The 22,111-nt window shown below is 44.8% G+C and overlaps 2 protein-coding genes across 3 annotated transcripts in view; both read right to left on the reverse strand.

Annotated features, from left to right (window-relative positions):
* LOC142585491 (uncharacterized) overlaps positions 1-5,437 on the reverse strand; it is a 30,368-nt gene extending 24,931 nt beyond the window's left edge. The window contains exons 1-4 of one of the 2 annotated variants that reach the window (XM_075696283.1): positions 4,436-5,437; positions 4,264-4,377; positions 3,449-3,725; positions 345-409 (exon numbers count right to left, since the gene is read on the reverse strand). In XM_075696283.1, coding sequence (XP_075552398.1) covers positions 345-409; positions 3,449-3,725; positions 4,264-4,377; positions 4,436-5,257 — 1,278 coding nt within the window. In that variant the 5' untranslated portion in view covers positions 5,258-5,437. The remainder of the gene's footprint in view (positions 1-344; positions 410-3,448; positions 3,726-4,263; positions 4,378-4,435) is intronic. The other variant, XM_075696284.1, reaches the window with a different exon arrangement.
* A 9,353-nt stretch (positions 5,438-14,790) lies between these two features.
* Snx3 (sorting nexin 3) lies at positions 14,791-21,039 on the reverse strand. Its single transcript, XM_075696293.1, has 4 exons — positions 20,557-21,039; positions 20,391-20,486; positions 20,103-20,227; positions 14,791-14,990 (listed from the first exon to the last, which is right to left on the reverse strand). The coding sequence occupies exons 1-4, from the start codon at positions 20,728-20,730 to the stop codon at positions 14,885-14,887; spliced, it is 501 nt and encodes a 166-aa protein (XP_075552408.1). The 5' UTR covers positions 20,731-21,039; the 3' UTR covers positions 14,791-14,884.
* Positions 21,040-22,111: the final 1,072 nt, after the last annotated feature.

The following is a 22,111-nucleotide window of genomic DNA, read 5'->3' on the forward strand; positions in this document are numbered from 1 at the left end:
GCCATGGAAGGTGGGACACCTGAAGGCGAACAGGCGAGCGTCGTGCGAAAGCGAGGTCCTCCGTTCCAGGATCAAAATAAGCCACGAAGGAAAAACAACAAGGTGTCTGACGTGTCTTTTTCTTTTCTTCTACCAAAATAATGCTTAAGGTTCATTCACACTGGTGACTCGCAGAGATCATGCGACAAAGTTGGTAGCGAACCAGTCACAAGTGGTTGCTTTGGTCAAAAAGCGACTGTTTGTGTCAGTCACACAACTGAAGTTGCAAAGTTGCTGAGTGGCTTTGAAGCTTTTGACGAAGACTGCACATCTTCCGCTCTAGTAAACGCAGTAATGCTGCTTACCTCTATGGGCAGCGACCGAGCCTGTGTGTTGGAGCCGTCCTGTTTGAATACCATGGGCAGCCCATCTGCAGCAGCACAAGGGAAGAGGCAATGCAAAAAGTGATGAATGGCAAGTGCAGTGTTGATATAGATGTGTTAGAAAAAAAAAAGAAACATGCAATAAAATCTACCAGTTTAGGATAAGCTTGCTGCAAACTAGGTAATCATCCTGCATTTACGGCTCATAAGGTCCACAGTAAATTTGAATCACTGGAGGACTAACATCTACAGTGGAAGGGAACTGGTGTGAACAAAGGAAAATATCTAGTGCTACAGTGCCGGCATGTTTCTAAACTACAAAAGTTCTGAAGCTCCTTTTAAAATTCATTACATTACAATCACAGCTTCATATGCGAATATTTCCTTTTCTGTACAGTAAATTTCTTATAAGGAAACCATCAACCAACTTTTAAGGTACAACCTCCCCTCCCCTTTTCTGTTGACAGGAAGCTCACCAGCCATAGTGCTCACAAACACAGTAGGTTTGTTCGATTCAGAAAAAGGTGCATGGCACCACAAACGAAAAGGTGCAGGGGGTGACAGTTATGGTGTGCCGGGCTGCACCCACTCGCTGCAAGGTTCACGGGTGCACTGCACCACGGCGGCACCTTGCCTTGCACCCCATTCAATCGTGCACGGGGGTGCAGGGTGCACCGCTGCACCTCGGGGAATCAAAGGCTTAGGTGCAGCGCACCGTGAATAGGTGCAGAAGGTGCAGAGAAACTTGGCTGAATCGAATAGACCTAGTAGTTGTATGGAACACACCAGATAAAATTTTGGGAAGAAATTTCAGTCGGCGATCATGTTTATGTAGTCATAGGCTGGAAACAGTGATAACATAGTGCTATAGCGATAGTATGCTAGCATGAGAAAGATGGGACAATGAAGTGCAGCTCTAGTCTTTTAATATATTCTTCATTAAAGGGACACTGAATACAGAAATAATTTCACCTGGAGGTAAGTTACCCTTCCACAACACCAAGAATGCCGCTCTAACCGCAAGAAGTGGTTTCGTAAGCCAGAAAATGCGCAAAAAGGAAAGAGTGGCAAAGCCTTGTTGAAGTTCCCGCACCACCTCGCCATGAGATCACGTATTTTGATGGCAACTGCTAGGGCCTAATTTAAAGTGTTTCGGTAAAACCAGGCTCCATTATGTTCTAAAAGAGCCAACTCTTGAACATGGCAAGTTCAGGAAGCTTTAACAGAGCCAACGATGCCCAAATACAAAAATTGTACTTCGAAATCCGTGACATCACACTGATTTAATTGAGTAGAACTTGTTGCTGGGCGAGTTGGGTGGAATCTAATGAATACATTGTTGTGCCAAAAAAGGAAAATAAAGACTTGCAAGGGAGAGTACGAAACGACAGATTGAGTGCTCAATCTGCCATTTCGTACTCTCCCTCCCAAGTCTTTATTTTCCTTTTTTGGCACAATATTGTATTCATTTGACTTAATTGCGCTGAGCTTTCGGCATGAAATTCAAAAAATGGAAACTGGCCTTCACTTTCTCTTGCAATAATCAACTTATCGCAAAAATAGTTTTCAAAGAATACTTCATCCCTCTAAAATGATTTGATTTTTCTCTTTAGTGTCCCTTTAGGGTAATAATTATGTGGCCCATGCCGTCAGAACAACACATACACACTTCTCTTTCATCCTCTCAAGTTAATGTCTCATTCTTTTACTATCCAAGTCTTCAAAAACTAACTAGTACTTCGACATGTGCTTCTGCACAGGTTCCTCTTCTGGTAGTACCAAAGATCCTTCACAGCATGGCGAATTCATGCGGTTTAAAGCATACAGGAAGGCCAGTGCAAATTTGCATGCGTACAAAATCATTTACCCTTGCCACTGCTGTTCTGTTGTTGCACTCACTGACATGCAGGAAGATCCCCTTTTCGACATGAAAATTACACTGTAATGCACACTAAAGAGTGCATGTGCCAGTCATCATAGCAAGTACTGTCATATGTAACTGTACATTATCTTTCACATTTCAGCATAGATGATAAGGCAGGTTGTGACATTAATTTTGAGTAGGACTGGCCATCTCTCCCTTGCATAATAAAATGTTTACAGAAGCTCATGCTTCTTTGCCTGAAAACGCTTAGTCAAACAAAGAATGCCACTAACACCTGTGGTTTAAGGGAAATGTGATACCGTGGTGACATATTTTGTCGCCGCCTGAACCATTTGCAAGGCAGTAAGCAGGATGTACAGTTGTGATGCTGTCATAGACGAAAGCACTACAGAATGCTTACTATAGCAGCAGGCTACATTTGAAATTATGTTTCCATACAGAGAAAGCCAGCTACAATCTGAGTCTTCGTGCCATCTGTACGGTAGCCTATAAGTTTCACTCATCTTTGTGACAAGATAGAAGGCAATAACGCAGCGAAGTGAAGTTTAATGTTGTCCTTGACTGGCGGTATATTAGAAAATCCTCCCATACATAGAGAGCTGGGGATGCTTGTTGTTCTAAGTGGAGTGTCGGAATTGGCATGATTGAACAAGTACTGTGCTAGTGCTTAGAGGTGTACAGCCCCTAGAAGAGTTGCCAAAACGTTTAAGAGTGGTATGCAACAATGTGCATTAATGCTGCCTGGTGGAAGACGCAAGATCAACACATTTTCTTTCTGAGCAACCAGCATCTTATTAGCCCTAGGCCGCTGCTAGTAGTGTTGCACTTTATGCAGTAAAAACAGCTGCTGTGGAAAGCAATACAGTAGGCAATCGCACACCTCGGTTTTGCATCTAACGTTGCTAAGGCAAGCCTGGAAAGGAGTGGTATGGCTAATAGATGCAGGGAAAGCTAACATCACAGCAAGAGGTGCGAGTAGCAGAGACTAGCCTACCTGGAAACACATTTTCAAAAGCAAGACATTTTGTACCACCAGAAGAGCCTGCCACACGTGGCCCGTATTTGCTTTTGTGCACACCACTCCCTAGTTTTAGACAGAAGTAACCGGGGCTCTACATAATCATTGAACAAGCGCACAATAAACACTAGCATGATTTTGGTGGAAATTATTGTGGGACGATATGTAAACACAACTTCACACCTGTCCGTACTGTATGACCCAAGGCCTGGATGCGCGCAACTTCCTGTATGAAGCTGTAGACATCTTCTGGGAGGTTTTTGCCCAGCTCGTCTCGGGGCTGTGGCTGTGGCTGTGACTGGAGGGGCTGGCCACTAGGCAGAGTGTAGGCAGGCACACGAGTGCCATCCCGGAAGGAGACACGCACATTCTGACGTGCCTCCTTTGCTCGCATGAAGGCCTCCAAGCAGGGCACTGAACAAAGGATTCCCTTGGGACCAGCACTTGCCACCTGCACGGGCTGCAAAGCAACATCAGTGGGGAAAGTTGAAGCATGCTGGTGTAAATTGATCTTGTGAAACAATGAGCAAAGGGGGACTGGAACAAAAAAAAAAGAAGCAATCACCTGTATTGTGGCCTTTTCTTTGTCATTTTCCTCTCCCTTTGTGCCGAATCTCATACGACCAATGCAGTTTTAAAGTTTTGCTAACTGAAAACAAACTGCATCTGTCCAATGCCCATAGGTTCAATGACCCCTGTCATGAGCTCTTCACAAAAGAGCAGTGTAAGTGCAAAAATAAAAATCGAGAATGAGTTGCCACTATGCTCCTTGTGTTTACAAACTTCTTACTGACTGACCAAAGATGCACTGACCATAACATGTACATCACAAAAGACCATTTTAATGTTTAATAGCAGCGATAAATATTTGCACGTCGGTCCAACCACAGTCCATCCACACTACAATGCACACTTATGTGACAGTCAGTCACCTTTTAGTAGGGTACGCTATGATTCGGGATCGCGTTACTAAGATGTATCTGCTGCGCAGGACATACCGTGAGGCACTGTGCACATAGCTTGTATGCGCAGCCGGGCTCCTTGCGGGCGCTCTCCAGGGACGGGCGGCTGCGCCGCGCCAGTTCGTAGAAGCGCCCCTTCTCCGGTAGCACCTGGAAGGCAGTAGAGAAGTTCGCGGCCGATTCGAATGCTACGTCCGTGAAGTCTTACCTGTGTGCAGAAGTTGGGGTAGACGCGACTGAGGCCGGCGTCCTTGGAGATGTCATACATCATGAGCGCCAGCATGGTATTGTTGAGGGGAAACATGTGGAACCAGAAGCGCGACGTTTTGGTGATGCCGTCGTGCGGCCGCTGGAAAAGCGCGGGACAGGCCACGTTCAACTTGCTCAGGTAAAGTTGAAACGTCCGCACTGGGCACAGCGGGTTCTCTGGGTCGTCAGGCACCGAAGCTCCACCTGCTATTTTCCACTGCAGCCGTCGGCGCCCGTCGGCCGGCGACTTGAGTAGCGCGAAAGAGTCCTTGCGCATAGCGTGCTGGTTCTCGATGCCATCCGAGCCAAGGTGGATCATGAGATCGAACCAGACCTTCTGTTGTAGTCCGCGCGGGGTGTTTATCACGCGCCAAAAATACTGTCCAATCTTCGTCAAGTCTTCGGCTGTGATGACCACGGCGTCCGCTGCCTGCCCCATTCTGCTCGCTCCTCCCGCGTTCGCTGCCCCCGATGCAGAAGGAGCCGCCAGTGGCGCGAACGCTGGGTCGCGGCCCAGATCGAAATCACCCCCGTACAGTGACCGTAAGTAATTGTTGAGGCCAACCTGAAATCGTCGCAGTGAGCGTGCGCTATGCAGCGGGCCCTGCCTGGCACGAGATGAATCGACGTACTCCCGGGCCAAGCCGGCCAGTGCGAGCTTGTCGAGCTGTCGCAGGCTGGCCGAGCCCTTCTTGGCGCAGAAATCTCGGAATCCTAATAATCCGTGGGTGCGAAGCAACCTCTCCTCGTCCGGCGCCTCGGCAGCGGCGCTACACTGCATGGCATCGGTGCGGCGGCATCAGCCCGCGCGACAACCACACGGGCCAAACAACGACGCTTCTTCGCTTTGTCTTGCGCACCCACACCATTGGGCAGCCCTTCGCTGTGGGCCACCCAGTAGACACTCATTCGCTTTGTCGAACTGTCTTTGTTATGGTTTTGCATTTGACGGGCGCTGATGATGATAGCACTTGTCAACTTGAGCCATTCGCGCACCGTTTACTCGCGCAGCCAAGGTTAAATAACTCGCGCTATACAGTAAATGTTAAATGACATTTAGCAGTTATCCTTTCCGTACTTCTGTATTTGATACAGCACGTACTGTACGTTCTTTTGATGCTTGCCGTTTATTTGCAGCTGCTTAGGCATGGCTACACTGGTACGCGCGGGCCAATTCGAATAATACGACTCCAGCACTTTTTCTCAAGAAGTGCAGTGCACTTTTTCGTGCATGTTAAATAACGTTTCTAAAGCTATATACTCTACAAAAATAGTAAAAAGCCTCCGAGCGCCGTGAATAATTTTTTATAATAAATTTTTGCACCTGGTTTTGGTTTCGTTGTTAGCTGGATTTTGAGCCGCGACGTAACGATACAGTATGTGGGGACAGAACATTGCGACGTTTCGACACTCGCTCCTGCTCACTCTGTCGCCTCGTATGCTAACGAATTCGGAGCAACTGTCAAAACGTCGCAACGTCCTGTTCCTAAGTGACCACAAATGGTGTCGTGACGTCACAACAAAGTATCTTTGTGGAAAAAGTATTAAATTATTTACGGCGCTCTAAGACATGTCTACTTTTTCCATGGTTTAGAGCTCTAGGAACTTCAATAAACGCAAAAAAAGAAAATTCCACGTTGAAAATCTTACGTCAGTACCATGCTCAATCTGCCGACCTTCACTCCATTTTGGTTAGGCAACTGCGCAAACCAATAAAATCATAGTTTCCTGTAATTGTTGTATGAAACTGGATAAAGTAAAGCGTCAAGTGGTAACGGCTGTTGGGCTCTGAATTTTGCAGCGAAGCTGTCTACGACTAGGATCTGAAAAAAAAATGTGTCCCCCCCCCCCCCCCCCGAGATGTTGACAAAAACAAATCATCATGTGGATCAATGATAGTGCAGACCATAAAGTTTCATACAGTAAATATTGTAGGAAACTCTATGGTGCAGACAGGGTCCAATCTCAATGTCACATACGTCACATCAGACCAGTTCACACCACTTGAATACCATTAGTACCACTTGAAAACCAGTAGCAATATTTTCATCTGGGACCCTGATGTCCATGCCCTAGCTGTGGGCTCAGGGACCTGGAACATGCCCTTGAACTATCTTTACTTATGTTTTTGAAAAAAATCGGAGGACTCTTAAGCTTCGCCTTCAAGAGTGGAACGCGATAGCGTTATCGTACCCCGTTCTCACCGGCCACTCATTCGCTCGGCATGCACTTGACGAGAGGAAGAGGAAAAGCGGGCGAGTGGCGCGCCACCTGTCGGGGCAGCGCCGTACATTGCGAGGAGGGGGGTCTTCTGTGTTTGCCACAAGATGGCTCTGAGTGTACGCCAAGCGCAGAAGAAATGTAGCGGACACGTACTTCGCTACTCGTTTAACTGCGACTTCCGTAATTTACATGCTCATAATTACCGATATACACCACAGTATAACTTTCTACGGCACGTTTGTAAGGCAACACCACATTCACTAGAGGCGCTTTTGTCCCGCTTTGAAACATCGAAATCATGGCTGAGTGAACCAGTGTTGTGATAAAAACAATGTCGGCTAGTAACTTTGTCCAAAGCACTTGGCCAATCAGGAGGATCACTCTGTGCACAGAAAAATTCGTGTATATATACCACACTTTCAATGAAGTATTCATGTGCTGGGGCCTGAACAACGCGCTCATGTCTAATATCCCTACGCGTTCGCCACATGCTAGGCATGCACAGAAGCATTAACAGATCGACAGGCACCCCCAATGGTTCCGCGCATGGCGGAGTGGTAGCGTCTCCGTCTCATACTCCGGAGACCCTGGTTCGATTCCCACCCAGCCTATCTTGCAAGTTCTTTTTTATTTACGAATTGCTTCCGGGATTTTTCGCTCATGGCCAACGCCGCCGACACCAGCTTTTCTGCGATATGAGCTCCTTACCGCTTTCGCGTTTAAAGGTTTTGTACAACTTTTCAGAAAGGACTATTAAAAATTCTCTGCGCCAACGGCGCTAGTGCCTGCTTGCGCGCTCGTTGTCGTCATCTTCCACGGCTGGCTCCGTAGTCGCTCATCATTCCAGCGTAGAGAGAGAGCGCCATAAGGAAGGCAGGGATGTTAACTAGTCCAGAGTGTGGTTGGCTACCCTATACTGGGGGGAAGGGGAGAGAGAGAAGGGAGAGAGATGTGCACAGACAGTCATTAAGTCAAAGCCGCTCGTGCAAACCAGATGTTCTCAGAAGGCACAAAAGTGTGTGCACTGCCTTCTGAGCCGATGATCGGTGGGGACGGTGCTCTAGTACTGTCTGTTCACTCAGAGGATGATCATCTAGTTTCCTCAATGTGTTAGACAAAAATTGTCTTTGTGCTTGAGATTGAGGACAGTGGCACATTAAGTAGTCAATGTTCTCTTCGCATCCACATGCATCACATATACAGGACTATCAGCCATTCCAATTAGTGCTGTGTAAGCTTTCGTGAAGGCAACTCTCAGCCAAAACCGACACAGAGACGCTTCATGTCGGTGCAGTCCAGCCGGAGGTCTGAGGTGGCAGTGAAGGGTTGAGCCTGAGCAGTCTGGGCTGCCTTGTATGTGCGGTATTCCACCCTGCTAAGGAAAGCGTGTGTGCTAGAATTCAAAGTTGTCTTGCAGTGTTGATCCTTGAGAGAGGAATGGGTAAGCAGCGGTCTTCTTTGTTTCACGTCCGAGCTGCCTTATCTGCGTCATCATTTCCAATGATACCGCAGTGACCTGGTATCCATTGAAATAAGATATCATGGCCTTTTTCTCTCAAGTGGTGGACAACTTCCACGATTTCGCAAGTGAGCTGATCGCGTGTTCCATGTCGGAGAAGCGACTGCGCACATTGCCTTGAATCGCAGATGACTGCCAATTCTCAGGGACTTTCAGCATTTATCACATGAAGCGTGTCACAGAGAGCCGCGAGCACTGCAGCTGTAGATGTAGTGATATGGGAAGTCTTGAACCACTGGGTTATTTATGTCTTATGTCGTAGTAATGAGAAGGCTGCGTGCACGGCAGCATGAGCTTAAGGGGATATGAGCCATTCAATGTTGTACGTGACGGACACATTTGATAGCAGAGGTGATACGCGAATGTGCGTGTGTACCTATATCGCCACGGTGACCACAGATTAGGACAAGAAATGTGTTCGTACGTTTTTTCGATATTACGGGTCACCCCTGTGTCGTGCGCTGAACAGCTTCGCTGGCCATCCACGTGCACAGAGTGGAATGGCACTGAATTTTTATTTAAGTTATGCGTTCGATCTTCATGACTTTTGTAAAACAAACCAAATTAAAAAAACATGAGCTGGCAATTGCAGAATTCACATACATACAAAAGATACTGCCACTTCAACAGTGAAGAAAGAAAAGTTGTTATATCTGTTCATATGACCTGAAATTCATTTGCATAATTGCCATATGCATATATAATGTTGTTATTGAATTGAAAGCAATTGAATTTTTTCCCTGGAATATTTCTCAATATTTTTTTTAAGTTTATGAGAAACTAAGTAAACATTGTGAGACTAAGTGTCACTCGCCAATGCTTTCTTTTAAATGCATCAAACTTTATTTCTCAGTTCAGCAGTTATACCGTAATGGGAACATTTCTGCATTTTACAAGTGAGGGTTTCAGCTCCTCCAAAACACCTGAGCTGCCCCTTTTTCAATATTAAGTTGTTGCATCCAAGTGAAATGGCCAACAACAGTGGAGTACAGGTTGGGGCTACCACCATTGTTATTATATTATGTGTCCCACAAATAATAGCACCAAAATATAAAAAATATGCAAATGCCACCATATAGCTACAGGGTACCATAGTTCACTGTAACATAGCTGGACAGAACCAAGCCAATATTGTTTGCCGTCACTTGGAGCAAGTCAGGATGTTTCTTGCATTTCGCCTACTTACATAATTATTTATTATTAATTAATCAACTGCATAAATATTACATTGAGAGGAAAAGCATCAATGAAGTTGTAGATTGTGAAATATTCCCAGTCCAGCTTCCTGTTGCTCAAAATGTGCTCCACAAAAGTTTTTTCCAAGCCTGAAAGAGAGCCTGTGAAACACGAAAAAGCAAACATTATCTTGGTTCTATCCAGCTATGTGGCCACTTGCATATTTTTTAAATTACGGTACAAGTTATGTCGGTCACCCAGTAATAGACGTGTCTTTTCCTTCAGTAAAGTATGAGACTGGGCTAGTTAGTGTTCCATTTCGTTACAGAGTGCAAAGCAAGACAAAGAATAGAAAAAACGGGAGACAAAGACTTTCCTTCTTTCAATGCTTCACCAGCCAAGATATTGGTAGTAAATCCAGAAAAAATACCGCAATCATTCAAATAAGACCCATTCAAACATGATGTCCAATTAGTTAAAAGAAAGACAAGAAAGAAATTGGCAAGTACGTAGGAGGGCCTCCAAAGGATTCGTGCGTCCCTTGATATTCCATCTGAATGCCTGTAGAATCATATCATCATGTTCTCAGATGACATCTGGGGCTTCATTGTGGACTATGGACTGCCAGTGGATTCAGCTGTATTGTCTATTTTGCGCAGGGAAAAGCACAGCTCTCCTCTCGAGCCAGTCAAAGATGTCTCACAACTCACATTACTCAGAGATTAAGATAAGTCTGCCGAAAGTTATGCCTCCTGAAAATAGTGTTAGGCAACAGGACCACTTCATGCAACATGAAACTTATTTGGGTTATTTTAATGCACCCTATGGCCGCGAAAATGTCTAGCAGCGTGGAGGGCCGAAAACACAATCTATTCTGTGCGAAATGCCACCTAAATAATTAATAAATTAGTTTAGGTAAGCAGAGCGTTCAAACATGGCATGGAGTTTCTCAAGATCTTTCACACTCGCATGTTTAAGCTGCTCTAGTAGGCTTCTCAAGTCCAATCCTCACATCATAGTGTGACACGAGCTACAGTGAGCCCACCAGTCCCTAGACCTTCACATTCCACATCGTTAACTTTAGGTCTCTTGGTGAAGATATGGCAACACGAACCCGTTTACTTTGTCAAGAGAGTTCAACATCTGGTACATCCATGTTTGTGAGTGAGAAATATTGGCAACCATTGCTGTTGCTATTATGTTTTGTAAGGCTGCAACTTCTGACAAGAAAAAAAAAAGCATCAAGAAGCAACGGGTTGGGTGTGTGTCTTTTATGCATTTATTCAGAAATACATTGTGAAAACAAAATAATGTGGTGATACACCAACGCAATCTTTGCACGAATGAGTTTAGTGAAAATATTTACATAAAATGTTCGGTACACTTTGAAAATCCCCAAGCTGCTGTTCTAAATTATTTATTGGTAACACATATTGGAAACCTAGAAGCAACAAACTGTACGGTCTAGATGACAACAAAATACACAATGCTTCAAGTAAAGTTCAAGCTCCTTTCTTGCGCTTCCCGCTGCACACGCTGCGCCATCTGGTGGCTAAGCAGTTAGAAATAAATTCATTTGCAACATTTCACTTGTCTGCTGTGTAAACACCTGACAGAGTGCTTTCGATGCAGCTTATGTGCCTGTTTAGGGAGAAATGGCAAATGACATGCCAGTACAGCAGTTGAACTAGCAAACTAGGCACAGGGATGAAAAAAGAACTCTGTGCTGGTGGAAAACCAACCATGCGACAACTCTATTAGGCCACGTTTTCTTCCATTCACTCTACCCTTCTCCCATAGAGGTTTGACATATTATGCCAGTTTTCTAAGCTTTGCCTTTCCATTTTGTTGCTCCATTCTCAGCTTTTTGTACCAGGATCTTCCTCAACCGTGTCTTGCAGTGGGTGACCACACTTTCTCCTGGCACTTGAATTATCTTCATAGCCAACTTTTCGACACTGCCATTTTATTTTGTCACTGCGTGGCCAAACGATACTCAATTTTGAGCCTCAGCTGCAATGCCATTCACTTTCAGCAAGCTTCAAGAATGGTTGTTCAGGACCTGAGTTTACCGAGTTTCCCCACATGCCCATCTCAGCATTTTACTTCTGGCCACTTGAATGTCTTGACAAGTACAGGTAGAACCATTTGTTGTCTGAGTTGACCAGGCTTCAATAGCGACAAAGCACAATATGAAGGAACGGAGTTCAGAGCAGTTTTAATCGTCATTAATCTGACAGTTAGAAAAACTAAATTCTGGGGTTTTACACACGAAAACCACGATTTGATTATGAGGCCTGTCGTAGTCAGGGACTCCAGATTAATTCTGACCACCTAGGGTTCTCTAACGTGCACCCAATACACGACACACATGCATTTTTGCATTTCACCCCCTGAGGCTTACACTCTTAAGCAAAATTACACCCTTTGGGTTGTATCTCGCCACACACCAATAATCGCCATCTGCCTTGTCCGCACTTCCTTCCTTCCTTTAACGCTGTGAGCCCGGTACTTCCAAATCACGCACGGTATGCGCGTTATCAGCATGACAGAGCATTCTCGACAGGAAAGGAGCGAGCGCAGCATTATTAAAAAAGAAAACGCAAGCAAGACAGATGACGATTATTGTTGTTTGGCAAGATACAACCCAAAGGGTGCACATTTGTTTAAGAGTGTAGTAGTGCAACAGTCAGGGACTGTTGGGGACACCAGAAGCCTACAATGCGAGTTCCATTTGCACGGTTTCACTTCCATGCATTTCCAATTCATCCGGATCAATAGGTGCAACACTGGGTACCATTGGAGACTGGATGGCATTTATTACACTGACTGATCTGGGGACACTTATTGGTCTGGATAAATTGTACACCAAAGTATATTGGAAAACGCACAGCAAACTATAATCTCGATGCTTGAAACTGTGCAAGTTTGGTAGCCTCATAAATCATGCAAGTTTTGACCCTTGAGAAAATGTGCCCGAGCTGGGAGTGCAGAAACATTCAGCATTTCACTTTCACATTAGTGAAGCAAAGATGACCGAATTATGGCGGTTAGGTTGAATGCTGGTCACAAGCTAGTGGCCTCTACGGTTATTAAATGCCTTGTAAAACACTCGGTGCTCTGCTTTCAGGCATACCATTCTTTGCCAGTCCCAGATCCCGATGATCTTGGATGACGCAAACTGACGAATTTATAACTACACTAGCAGACCCACAGTACAAATCTCTTAAGAAGGGGGGAGAGCCTTCAAACCCAGGTTCAGTTCCACAGTTAGGAATTTCACTTATATTTAATAGGTGTTTCCATTAAAATGTACAACCCAGAATATACCGTTTCATACATGGCAGGCAAGACTGAAGGCTATTGCACAAAACTAGCTCCTTCCACGGCTTGCTCCTGTGGCCACGATGATGAGGATGTTCGCCATCTACTCCTCAAATGCCGCACATAGGCGATGCAAAGAAGGCAGCTAGAACAAGAGCTACACTCCACTGATCCCCACAGGCCTTTCTCATTCGCAAGATTGCTGGGCCCATGGCCATCGAAAATAGCACAGCAAAAAAGCATTGAACACACTTGAACATCTTCACGAAGAAACAGGCATCCTTAACGTGTACTAGATACTGCACTGTATATTCACACGATGTTACTATGACTTGCTTCTATTATTTGTAATTATTAGTGCTTGTATATTACGTTATACTTTTATTTTTTTTATTCTTTGGCTGCATTATTTTAACTCAATGTAATTCCTCATCTGTTTATATGCTCATCGCAATCTACATCACGGGCATTTGCCACTGTTAGAAACTCATTTTGGTGCAACTTGCATTTGACTTTCATATTGTTATGTTCACGGGTGTACAGGACTGTGTATTGTGGAGTTCTAACTCTATGACGTGATTTCTTCTCATTTTCTATATTGTTTCCTCTACGAGAAAAGCAGTAGCTGTCACTATTATAAGGCGACTACGTCTCTTTTATTCTCACTGCTCGCATACCTAAAGTTAGTACATAATACTAAACATTTTTCTAGCTGCACCAAATTTATAAAGATTGCCTGCGGCTGATAGCACAATTCTAAACCTTGAGGTAAATTACTCGACGAGATGGACGTTACTGCTTCAAGAAATTGAAATGCCTAATTGAATCAACACATTTCAACTAATTAACTTATTTTACAGCACATGTTGCAATTTATTGATTGTAGCCAATGAGTTTACATGACACACACACTTAGCATGAATTCTGGGTACTACACTTTTGATATTCTGAAAGCTTCTGATGAAGTACACTGGTGTTCGTCACTTTCCTGCTTCAATGCACAAATCTGCATCTTCTTTAAAAAGTAGGTGGAACAGTGCATTTTTACTGCTGGTATAACTGTGCATATCTTGAAACCGGTGCTATCTTCAATATTCATCCCAAAAACTAAATTACGTTCCGGGGTTTTACATCCCAAAACGATGATACAATTACGAGCGATGCAGTGGCGACGGACTCTGGATCAATTTTGACCACCTGAGGTTCTTTAACATGCCCCCAATGCATGGGACCCCATGGGCATTTTTGCATTTCACCGCCATCGAAATGCCACCGCCATGTCCGGGGTTTGATCCCGCAGCCTTATGCTTAGCAACACAACCGCTAAGCTACCGCGGCAGGTAATACCGATTCCAAGCCGATACGCCTTGCAAACTCGTTAGCTGCAGTTCGTATACTGCAATATGTGCAGTAAACTAATTAGTAAAAACTTAATTAGTGACATTTTGCTAGTAAAGTCCACAAATGACTGCTCGTGGAAGCAATATCCACCTCATCGAGTAATATGGTGCATGTTTTAGAATTGTGCAATCTGCCACAGGCACATTTAAATATTTGGTCTAGCTAAATAAAGAAAACCTACATAGTATATAAAGGAAAGATATGGGTCATGTAATTTGATGCAACACATGGCCTCGTACTCTTGTGTTCCAAAATATGACGCAACTATTACATGGGAGTTGTTGCGGATGCGAACCTACTTACCACGCAATGAGCGAAGTGACAAGTTTCCAAGACCAGCAGGCACTGCGCGTCACTTGCGCTTGAGACCAAAATACAGTGTGTTGCCCACATGAAGCACGAACGTGCATAAACAATATGTAAGCCTTACATCCACAAGTAGTAGTTGTAATATGTGAAGTTATTCCGTAGAAAGCATTGCAGATAAAAGAATACTACGTACGTATGAAACACATACTGCCCATTAAGCAGTCTTCTTGCCCAGGCCAAGCCCTTGGGTTTGATCAAACGTCGTGGCTGTCGCTTCTCCGATCTCCGAGAGTATGCACAGAGTAGAGCAGATGGCAGACAGCTACAGTATTAGGTGGGCATCAAAATAATGAGACCACAAGTCAAAGAGAAAAGGCCAGCTTTATTACATAACATACATATACTCATATATATATATATTTATAAAGACGTGTCAAACAGTCTCGGCAGTCAGCCTCATGTGTTCCGAATCTTGCCGGGAACGTAGTTGCGGTCAATCACTGGTTCCTGCAGAAACATGTGCAGGCAGCGCTCATTCTGAGCTAGTGGATGTCCAGCCACCCTGCATACAACCATCGAGAAACATCAGCAATTGCCTGACATACAGAGGAGTTGCTCCTAGTGAACAGAGCGGAACAGGCTGCACTCCAGAAGACCAGAAAAGCTAATTCCATTTCTGCTGCTTCAAGCGTTGCAGGTGCATGCCATTTTCGTAAGTTACATGGGCAAGTCATGCTTGAAATACAGTCCACTTCCTTTATTTCAATCCTGACGGGAGCAACAAAATTGACAGAATTATCCTTCAGGTCAAATCCAAGAGACAAAAAAAATCAAAACGCACCATTGATGCATATCTGTATTTCATCGATTCAAACAATTGCACAAAACAAACATGAATCTACTTTGTATGGGTTAAAAGTAGAAATTTGAAGCACATCCAATTTTTATTGGAAGAAAAATGTAGCATGCTTTTGATTCTGGCAATAAGAAAAAGATTAAACCAGCAAGCTGTATTGCCACAGAATGGAAATGTATTTACACCCAGTGTCCATTGTCATCACTCGATGGCAGCACTCTGGTGCTGTCTATCAACCACAACAGGTCATCCTCTGTACGGTCCACAGTGCATGTGATACATTTATTATACGACTCCGCAACAATCGCTGATTGGATGGAGGTGACTAGACTAACCACTTCACCAGTTCGTCTTGCAACCCATGCAATTCTCTAAGGCCAACAATATGTGACACGGCTCGTTGCTGCTAGCTTAGCATGTAACTTGGCTTTTGAATTAGCTTTTGTAATCACGCTGAAAGCAGGGCATCATAGTCATACGACACGAAAACTGTCTGCATCTTGCGACGGAAATGGCAATGACGCTGGCTAGGCGTGCTCCGATGATAGGCTGCTGCGAATGCAGTTTTGGTTTCGTATCTGATCACATCACATAGGTAATTTTCATACCAATCTTCTGTTATAAGAAAAGGTCCGTGTTGAATAAAGTTATTCATTCTGAGCTATCATTTTCACCCGAAGATCTTCCTAAGGCAGGTCAAAAATAGATGTTTTCAGGGGGAAATTATGCATGCTGAATGCATACACTGTCCCCTAATACAGCCAAGAAGGACAATGCCACTATTGCAGTCAAGCATGTGCATGCTAACCAATCAAGTTCAAGTTATCCAATGAAAGCCAATTTCAGGATTGACATAATGAAACTGAGCTAGTAGAAATGTATGGGTGCTGGCCAGGACCTTCAGTCATGATTGCATGTCCCTAAAAATTTAATTTACCGGGGTCGAATTACCGAAAGTCTACAGTAACCGTTCATTAAGGGGCACCAAACACATAATGTAGCTATTTAGTTATAAAGAACATAAGCACAAACTTGTGCTTGTTGCATTAATGCAGACAGATCTTAGTTGTAAAACACAGATCTTCTCAATGCCACAGGAGACATCCATCTGTAGAGCTGCATTTGCAGCAGTTGTCAGCGCATGCATGGAAATGTTTTCAAGAACCACAACAGCCTTACAAACTAAAGGAACTGGCACAAGTTCACAAAAATCTACAGATTACTAAAGACATGGTACAAATGCAGGAAATGAGAAACATGAGATAACTTCTCTCTGCAGAGTCAGGTGAGGAGAGCTAATTTTTTTTCATGCCCGTGTTTTTTTTTACGTGCTGACATGCCAGGCAGGTGCGCTTGTCATTTCCGATTAACTTGAATAGTGGTTACTTTGGTTACTAATGAAGTAGCTTGACTGATATTGATGTGTGACTGACTGATGTGACAAAGCTGAGTAGAAGCTAACACAAATGAACTGACAACAGGTTCATGGTGTGTAGGTGGAGCACTACCTCTTGAATCCCACCATTGAGTCATTAATTCGTTCACAGGTTTTAACAACCCAAAGAAACACAGGGGTTATGAATTACTAGTATTTTAAACTACCCGGAGTTCTTTAACATGACTCCAAATTTCAGTACAAGAGTGTTCTTGCATTCTGCCACCACAGGAATGTGGCACAAACATAATTCTGAAAATTATCAACCATGGTAAACCATGTTTGACACCCTAGATAGGACAGTAGGCAATATGTCTGCAAAGTAGTCTGCGTGACAAGCTACGTATTTAAATGATGGCTACCTCTTTGAGCATTCCCGGTGAAGAAGGAAATGCTCTGATGCAAAATGTCAATCATCCCATCGAAACTTTGGTCCATGACGACAATCAGTCACACCTCGATCATGCCTGTCCAACTGAACTTTTGTCAAGCCTGTCACTTTACCTGGCAAGCCCTGTCATGATCAGGTGATTAAAAGTACATAAATAGCCATATGTCTAAGATGACCTGCATTGAAGCAGCCATGAAAGAGCATTATGCCCAGAAGTTTGCCAACTAACATGGCTGCCACACTGCTACTAGACAACAGCTACGAAATGTTGCGAACCTCAAGCAATATAAAAAAAGCACTAATGATAAAAAATTTGTTGCAATGATGCTAAGTCTGATTTCACAAAGGTGCATTAGTGGTTTTCTAACCAATTTCATACTGCAAAATACAGAACAATCACCAAGAATAGAAGACTACAAACAATACTGGTTAATTTTCTTTCTTTTTTTTTTGAAAGGGAGGAAAGCCATATACGAGTGCCACACAGTGCATTTTCGATCTCGATATAATTTCTCGATTGCGATTGGCTTCTTTGTGCAAGCTGCGAAAGGGAACTAATCGCTGTCGAGAAATTCAATCCTGATCAGCCTCGATCGAGACTGAAAATGCACTGTGCGACACCAGTATTACTCTGCTGAGGGACACTGCAGTAGCTGCACATTGCAAAGTGAACCTGTCATTGCCAGTCAGTATGCCAACGCTGCAAGAATTCAAGTGTCATGTTTAATGCTTCTATTCCTACAGCTATTGTATCTTATAACCGAATTAGTGGAACTTATTGTTGTAGCATGGCGTAAATATTCATGAATTAAATTGACACCAAAGAAGAATATTAAAAGGACACTGAAACGATTTTGCTGATATTGTACAAGCATACCAAGTCATTTCTGATCATTAGTAGGCAGGTCCTTCTGATCCTTAAGTCGCACATTTAAGTGCTCCATATAAGCGTGCAACCGGAATACCGGACACGCTCAGTGCTGCAACAGAATGCTCTCAACGTGTGCTACTTGAATAGCTCTCGCTGGGTATCGACAGCCAGGCGGCTGGTAGCGTGGTTGGAGAGCCTTTACATGATGGCTCCAAGAGACTGGAAGCAGACCTCACGATGTCACACGATGCAGAGCCAGTGAAGGTGGAGCTTAGCCCCAATCGCTCAGCGAATGAGTTGAGGAGAAAAATCATAGCTAAGGAGGAGGGTAGCTTGTGACCGTCAGTAGCTCTCTTAATACGAGACTTCACTTAAATTGTGGCACTAATGTCTACAAAATTTCTCCGAACTGTCTCAGGGACCCTTTATGTTAAGCTAGATAGGTTGTTGGTCTAGAAGTACATCGTTTTTAGTATGCCAATATATACCGTATTAGCATAGAAAACTGACACCACTCAAAAGGTCCCACCACTGTTCCTCAATTTCCCCTTCCCACGGTGGGAAAGACAAGTTGACGTAATATCCATGTGACCTCCCTCCAGCACCGCTCTTTGAATCAGCCAGAGCAAGTGGCGCTACTCCGATTTTTTCATTGCAGGACCTACAGAGTGCAAACTGAGACCACGAAGAATCTGATACTTCAATGTGCAGGCCTTTTCCCAATGCTGATAGCACTACTTTTCCTCTGGCACTCAGCTTTGCACCTGCAACGCCGAGCGCCTGTTGCCGTATTGACTATGAAAGCCTGGCTCCAATTCTGGTGGCAGGCGATACAGCGATAAAAATGTGGACTGCGAGTGGGAGCGGCTGACGCAATGACTCCAAGCACCGACCCTCCCTTTTACGTAGTGTCTCCTGCTAACTTTTCTGTTTCTTTTTCACTCTAATAGTGTTGTTTTTTCTTTGTTTCATTTCTTTTTTTCTTCAATCGTTCTGTTTGGCTACACGCTTTGTAATCTCCCAATTCAAAGGGAACAGCCACATCAGCATCATTTGTCATTTTCTTGCTTACAAAAGCACTGTTCTTGCTATGAATAATGAATTTGTTGTTTCACAAACCTAACCTTTTAATCTAGCTAGACAATAGTTCTCTTTAATGTCCCTTTAAACGGAAGTAAACCATAATGCAAGGTATAGCTTATAGAACAATGATAGTGAGGTAGATATGCAATGGACAATTTGCAAGATTTTGATGTTGAAACAATCTCTCTTAACTAAGAACTTTCATATATTTTCGGGAACAAAAGGAGGAATGCAATAACTGGACTGTTTCTTACTGGCCAGTGGTTCTTGCCTGTTTTGAGGACCGCACAAAGAAAGGGTGATGCCAAGTAAACTTTTTCTATGGCAGAACTCACTCTTGGTTTTACAAGAGAAACATGAACAACTATGATTACAGCTGTGATATTGACCAGCACATTTGTATTTTTGCTTGCTTCCAGACTGTTGCACATGAAATAAATATGTGGTCTACAGACTATTTGGTTAGAATAAAGCTTTGCAAGAAAGCTGACTTGAATCTTGCAAATCGTCCACTGACCGCTGCTAGCCGAGAAGTTACATCACCGCTAAAAAGTTGGCGTCTTTTTTAACATGTGACGCACAAAGCTGATTGTTTCTGAAATAAACAGAGTAAACAAACTGCAAGGTGGCGACGACGTTATAGTACTAAGTTCTTCAGCACAGCACAGAAAGTAGGCCACACTGATAAAGCTTTGGTATCGCCATACACACGAGGCTGCTAAACAAATGGGCACAAGGCCCACATAGTATATCTCATTAATAAATGCTAGCAACAGGCCAGCTCTAAATAAGAACTACAGTGCCAAGTTTCAAGTAGGGCTTAAGCTGCCCTTATAGGCAGCATTTTAACGCATTTCACGATTTCTAAAATGATTTTGCTGTGTTTAGAGTACTACCGAAACCAATTACGTACTGGACACACACAAACGCCGCCGCGTTGACGCTTTCGATGTGGTATCTGCGAGTGATAAAACGTGGGGGGCGGGAATCGCCTGCCATTCGAGAGCGCCCAGTGAAAAAGAAATTCGCTCTGCTCACTTGTTGATGAATAGCTCGAGCCCCTTCTTGCGCTCCTCAATGAACTCCTCGTCAAAGATTCCTTCGTCGCTCCGAAAGGGCAGCTGCCGCTTCCACGCCTTGCCCGGCAGCGGAGGTACCACGATCTGCGCACAGCATAGCATCAATGCGACAGCCACAACGGAACTGCGTTTCCCACTCTCGACAGGCATGCGAGACGAGGGAAAACTGCATTCTTCAACTCGTCACTGAACGACCGGTGTGGGCCTGGTGACCCACGGGGCCAGCGGTCGCAATCGGCCTTCGCACCTTGCTGTCGCGCTCCAACTCGCTCCTCAGCCACTCGAAGTCGCTGTAGCGTCGCCGCACGGTCGATTCCTTGTTCTTGAAGACGGGAAGGTTGGTCTGTAAACGAGAACGACAGTGTTGAGGCAGCCGACATGAGGCCTAATCACCGTGGGGCGTTTCTGCTCACCCGCATGCGGACTTCGTAGTCGGTGTACCGCTTTCTGGCAACGCCGTGCGTCATCGGGTTACCGACGTCAATCTCCAGATAGTTGGCTGGCGGGGCGTACGCATCGTCGAGGGTCTGCTTCTTGGTCTGCAGTCGCTTTGTAGCATCCTGCGGCGGCGCTGTGTCAGTCGCCATCGCACCCACCGTGCGCCGCCTCCACTGCGAGGCAGCTGCCTACTCTGCCGTTTCCGCTGGTGGTGCGCTGCTGCTGCTACCGCGAACGCTGCTAGTGCACAGGCGCACACACCACGCGTACGGTTTGCCTGACTTGCAATACACGTACCGCCCGTACGCTCTGGAAACTTCACAGATGTCGCCTCCGTAGCGTGCGCCACCCGGTGCCGCCACAGGCGCCTGCACCGTAGAGTTTCCGACAATCAGTGTAATTAGTGTAGGAAAATCTATGGATTGCCCGAGCTAAATTGACACTGGGACAATGAATTGCCTACGCCACTTACAACATAAAAAAAGGTGGAGGGAGGGGGGAACTATATAGATTGTACAAGAGTTGAAACCCATGTAGGTGTTTTATGCGGTGTGTCACACGGCGCAAAGTGGCCATGTGAGTTACTACTCCGTTTATGTTATCTACTCATTATGGCTCATTCATAATTAGTTATCTTAAACATCCGATAAGTCACGAGTCACGCCTTGGTACGCACAGATACATCTTGTGAAGTATTTCCTGTGCCGTAAAGCCACCATAACCAAGGTGTTGCCATGACTCGGCGCACTCGTTCATATCTGCATCCGTCTCGTTTTCTCAACTACTCGCAGCGCGCGTCGCTGGGGCATTTCGCCATTGCGCCTGCGTCAACCGCATCCTTCTCGTGCTCGATCCTTCATAAACCAGCTTTGTTATTTATTTCGTCCCATATTCCCTATGCTCAATACCACAATGTTCAGAGCATACGCCAACGCAGTCTCATCCCGTTGACGCAGTCTCCATTCTTCAGTCGTCCAATTTTTTGAAAGCGCCACCGCTTCACCACTCAGCATTTGCAAACTTGTACCTAATCGAGAGATTCATGCGAACCATTCTCCGGACCAATGTTTCTCCTCCTTGCCCATACCGGCGCGAGCCCCCTCTAAACACCACTCACTTTCTCCTCAACGCACCAAACCCTCTCGTACACTCCGGTACGCGCGCTCGACCTCCTTTCCACTCTCCTAGGGGTGGCAGAGGGGTTCGCGTTCCGATGCCTGCTACGGCCGCGTCGTCGCTTGGAAACAATCTGCAAGGATGTGACTGCAGTACACGTGCGCCCACATTGGCTACGTTTACAACCCGAAGCGAGTGGGAGTCAGAAATCGGACTGACCGATCCCTATGTGTGATCACGTTTCCGTGAACTCGCTTGTGACGGGTCTGGTCAGGGAGACGATCTTTACAATTAATACGTGGCACCTGAGTTCACTCTGCATATGCTCCGCCCAGTCATGAACATGAATCTCAGTATGACCTCCAAATGCATATCTTACAATAAATCAACATATCAAGAGCACATTAAATAAAA

The sequence above is a fragment of the Dermacentor variabilis genome, chromosome 6 (assembly GCF_050947875.1).
Source record: "Dermacentor variabilis isolate Ectoservices chromosome 6, ASM5094787v1, whole genome shotgun sequence".
NCBI lineage: Eukaryota > Metazoa > Arthropoda > Arachnida > Ixodida > Ixodidae > Dermacentor > Dermacentor variabilis.

Excerpts from the sequence above, each read along its gene's own strand:
- Snx3 (XM_075696293.1), bottom strand. The coding sequence starts at position 20,730 with ATGGCGACTGACACAGCGCCGCCGCAGGATGCTACAAAGCGACTGCAG. Across the intron at positions 20,487-20,556 it reads ACTACGAAGTCCGCATGCGG|ACCAACCTTCCCGTCTTCAA; the intron begins GTGAGCAGAAAC and ends TCTCGTTTACAG. Across the intron at positions 20,228-20,390 it reads AGTTGGAGCGCGACAGCAAG|ATCGTGGTACCTCCGCTGCC; the intron begins GTGCGAAGGCCG and ends TGCTGTGCGCAG.